This window comes from Phalaenopsis equestris, unplaced genomic scaffold (genome assembly GCF_001263595.1).
Source record: "Phalaenopsis equestris unplaced genomic scaffold, ASM126359v1 Scaffold000354, whole genome shotgun sequence".
NCBI classification, from domain to species: Eukaryota; Viridiplantae; Streptophyta; class Magnoliopsida; order Asparagales; family Orchidaceae; genus Phalaenopsis; species Phalaenopsis equestris.
The window spans coordinates 336,367-340,711 of record NW_018164796.1 but is presented as its reverse complement, the minus strand read 5'-3'; the positions used below and the strand labels follow the sequence as shown (position 1 = coordinate 340,711).

The 4,345-nt window shown below is 34.4% G+C and overlaps 1 protein-coding gene across 1 annotated transcript in view; it reads right to left on the bottom strand.

Annotated features, from left to right (window-relative positions):
• Positions 1-2,341: 2,341 nt before the first annotated feature.
• Positions 2,342-4,345, bottom strand: part of LOC110026176 — a 3,917-nt gene continuing 1,913 nt past the window's right edge. Inside the window, exons 2-3 of the mRNA XM_020727028.1 lie at positions 3,384-3,586; positions 2,342-2,811 (exon numbers count right to left, since the gene is read on the bottom strand). Coding sequence (XP_020582687.1) covers positions 2,487-2,811; positions 3,384-3,586 — 528 coding nt within the window. The 3' untranslated portion in view covers positions 2,342-2,486. The remainder of the gene's footprint in view (positions 2,812-3,383; positions 3,587-4,345) is intronic.

The window sequence follows — 4,345 nt, the reverse complement described above, 5'->3', positions numbered from 1 at the left end:
AATTAGCTTTTTCTCTCCTTTACAAAGCTCTGAGAATGCTCCTCCAAGGATTTTCTATTCCCTTGCTACTTTCCTGAATAATCTCCTCACAATACAACTCAAATTCCTCACCAAATGATCAGTGAAACCTATCCTATTCTTTCCTACAACAAACCTTACCTCCCTTTCACAAAAGACTGTCCTACCTTTATATAAGTTCTTTTATTCGACTGAATAACTCCCCAAATAGTGGATTTGAATTGTTGAAAACTGCTCATACTGTTTTTGGCGCCTAGGTGCCCAAAATTCTTGCACCAAGGTGCTTGTGAAGTGGCGCCTAAGCGCATAAGCGCCAACCTCTCGGGTTTCCAGGGTTGGGACTGGCGCCTAGGCGTCAGTTACTTGTAGCCTCCACTTTGCTCCATGTCTTGCTCTACTTCTAATATCTATTGTATCTGCAAGAAAAAAACATAAAATAGCTTTTTTTTGAAGTGCAATTTCATCCATAAAATTATGCAAAGTATAAAAGAAATTAAGCATTCTTTTCTACACATCAGATGTGCCTTCAAGTCACTGCGATCCGATCTCGTTTCAGGCTTAAGTTCTTGAGCTATCACGCGAAGGCCACCTTATGAAATCCTTCAGATTCTTTTTTTAATTGTATTTCTATTTTCTTCATATTTTTTTCTTTCCAGTTCCTCTTCTATTTGAGTCATATTTGTAATTCAAAAGAGAGACTTATTTGGAAGAGAATTATACGAGAACAATAAGATAAGATGTTGACTGCAAAAGTTACAAAAAAAAAAAAAAAACAGATTGACAACTCCACTTGGGATGAGTCTTTCTATTCACATCAGGTGTTTGACTTACCAAAATTAACGTTCCAGTTTATTCGTTGTGCCACTCTTGATGCCTTCTCAAAATCTTGGATTTTAGTCTGTGTGTCAGTTGCTATGATTAGCTGCTTGATGCCTTTCTGTTCCTCTCATACCCTCAGCATTTCAATCGCTTCATTTTCATATGCACCAACATTATTGTAAAATTTAATTGTCATCACGGCTTAGTCTTGAATTTGATCGGTCCCTCTCTGTTTGACAGAAATGAAAAATCAAAGGTCGATCACGATCGAACCGTCAGGGATAAATTCAATTTCCTTTTCACCTAGCATTTTCAATATGGATGAGAGGACCGTTACTTTTAATTCCTTCAAACACCTATGATTACCTAGAGTAATCCTATGCCCTCTGAGGAGTTTCCCATGTGCCCTCCTCTAAAGAAGAAAAGAGACATACACATAACATCTCTTCTGCTATAGCTGCTCATATCGGTACTACCCTTCCCACGAGAAAAAAGGCAAGCACTATGCTAGACGTTTTGGTTAAGAAAAAAGTACTTGTATTGAGATATTTTATTGGACAACGCCCTCTAATCTGCTCAAAATAAGACAACTTATTAAGGATAATCTCCTCAATCAAATAGTAGTACCTTTTTACAGAATTAATAGTTTATTAGGCATATAATAATAATAACAATAAACATTTGCGTGCAACGTCTCTGAAACAAGTAAAAAGATATTGACCTCCTTTCGATCCTTGAAATACAAAAAAAAAATTATTAGAAGCGACCTACCTTCCAACTACTGATGATTTTTATTATCTTTAATTATTTATTGTTCTTCAAGTGAAAAAAAAAAAAGAAAGGTTCTATCACTTAACGAAAAGCAAAAAATAAAAATAAAAAAAAACAAATCAATAAACTAACTGTTTCAGGAATTATAAATTCTGAGTATTTTAATTCTGCTTTGAGTTTCATGATAACCAAACTAAAAGAAATTTAAAACGCTTGTGTTTATTTCATGTCATGTAATGCAAACCAAATGCAACGTAAAAGTAATGCATTGTATTTGAAATAATGAAATTATTTGATTCAGTATAAAATAAATGCTACGCTTTTTTTTTTTATTTGGCTTGAAAAAAATGAAATTAATGTAAAATAGGTAGCTAGTTAGCTGCGACGAGTAGGGCAATAGGCCTCAGATGACGACCGTCGGGCGGCGGACGACTGACAGTGGCCAATAGAGAGATGGCTAAAAACCAAGCCCTTTATACAAATCTAACAAATTTCAAATGAATTGAAAATGAACCGAGGAACAAATACACTGTAATTTTACTAGATAATTTGAAATTTATACCAGCAACCATCAAGATTTCTATAACTCCTGTTAATAAAATACAACATACACCTTTTTTTTTTCTAGCAAGTCAAACAGCTGATCATTCTCTCAAAATTCATTTAATTTATGCATAAAAACAAACAAATCCACTGTTTAACTTAGCTGTTTGTGAACACCGAGCCGTTTTGACAGCTCTAATTGCAAAAATCTTTCTAAAAATTTAAAAAATCAATCAAATCTTCCAGCCCTGTGTAAGTATCTAATAATGAAGGAAAAACTTTTTGAGGAAAAAAAAAATGATGAAAGAACTTGTTGGAAGTTTATAAGAACCGTTTCAAGGAATTCTCTGCCTGTTGTAAGTATCTTCGTGCACGAAGACCGGTTCGTCGCTCTGCCGAGGGATCTGCGGTTGCCCTAAAGCGATGCCGTGATTTTGCTGGCGCCGCGGCCAGCAGGGATTGAAGCTCTTGGGTGAATGGAGAGCTGCAAAGTATATAATTCCAAGAGAGATGCTCAGAAGAGATAGAACGGCCCCTCCAGAGAAGACTCCGGCATTCAGAACATAGCAGTTTTTGCCGAAGTAGATGTCCTCCATCCCTCTCTTGTCATTCAGTGCGGCACTGGCCAGTAGTAGAAGGAATGCTATAACAAAACTGAACCTGTGTGGATGATAGAACTGTTGAGTTCAGGCAATGGAAGAACATAAAAGTTCGGTTTTTTACTAGATTGCAAGATTTACATTAGCTGGGCTAGTTTATTTCGATCTCATCTTGATTCGAGCCAAAATTCAAATTAATTTATGAGCGATTAATGATCTTCGAGCTAAATTCACTAGATTCATAGCCATAAGTTGTTAACAATCTGATACCGGCTCAAAAAAAAATCGATACGAAATTTTGGCTCATCACTTGGCCTGTTTATTCTGATCCGATCTCGATCCGAGCCAAAATTTGAATCAATCTTCGAGCGGACTAAATTGACAGCCCTACACTCAATTCCAATTTACATACATACCACACAATTCTATTGTATTTACATATCTAACACCAAAACTTCAACTTTTAAATACATGCCATTTTACCTATACATGAAAAGGTGTATTTCATTAAAATGGAGGTATTTTTTTTATGTAATATGAAAGATTCGGGTGAGATATATATAAACTTAATATTTAGGTGTTGGATTTGTATCAATTCATAAAAAATGATATCCATATGGTTCAGAAGATTACCAAGAGACAGCAAAAGATATCAGTGCTACATTCCAGTTAGTGTTGAAGCGGCTTAGATTTCTCCTGCAGCAAATGCACCCAGCAAAAAAGTTTATAATAGCCTGAGCCAGCGCTAGAGCAAGTGCTGACAAAAGCCCGAGATGAAAAGCTGGGCTTTTTGGATATGTGCATTCTTCATGCGCTCTAGTCACCACGTCAGAAGCCTGGAAGATAACAAAACATTTAAGCCCAAATAAGCCAGCCCAGCTCAAACTTGGGTTTATTTGATATAAAATAAAAGAAGATTTACATAAATACCACACAATTCCTATTTATTTATAAATCTAACGCATTAAACTTTCATATTTACATACACAGTACTCAAATCTTTAATATAACATCAAACATATCACTGTTACTTGCTTTTGAAAAGTGAGAAACAACTTTGCATTTATATATTTATAATACCAAAAGTGTTATAAATGTGAATATAAAAGTTCAGGTGTCAGATATGTAATTCATAAAAATTGTGAGGTATCTATGTAAATTTTTCAAATAAAAATTAATCAACGGATAATTAGTTTTGAAATTCAATCTATATGACATGTAAGAGAACATTGAATTGGATGGTGGACAACATTCTGAAAAAAAATTAAAATATATGGAAAAAGACATCTATGGCATGCCGTTGCTTTAGAAATACATAAACTGTAAATTGCTAAAATTAATATTAAATAAAATTGAAAATAAACTACCACTATAGCATGCACAAAGTTCAAATTTTCTTAAGGGGGGAATAACCTTATTTCAGGGTTGGTACCCCTGATGGTTTTTAAGGTTATAAATTTTTTTTTTATTATTTTGTGGTTTTGGTATGACATTTGTAGCTCATGTGATAGATAAAATTAGAGAAAGTCGTCTTAGATGATTTGATCACATTAAATGTCGACCATCTAATGATCTGATTAGAAGAGGAGATGGTT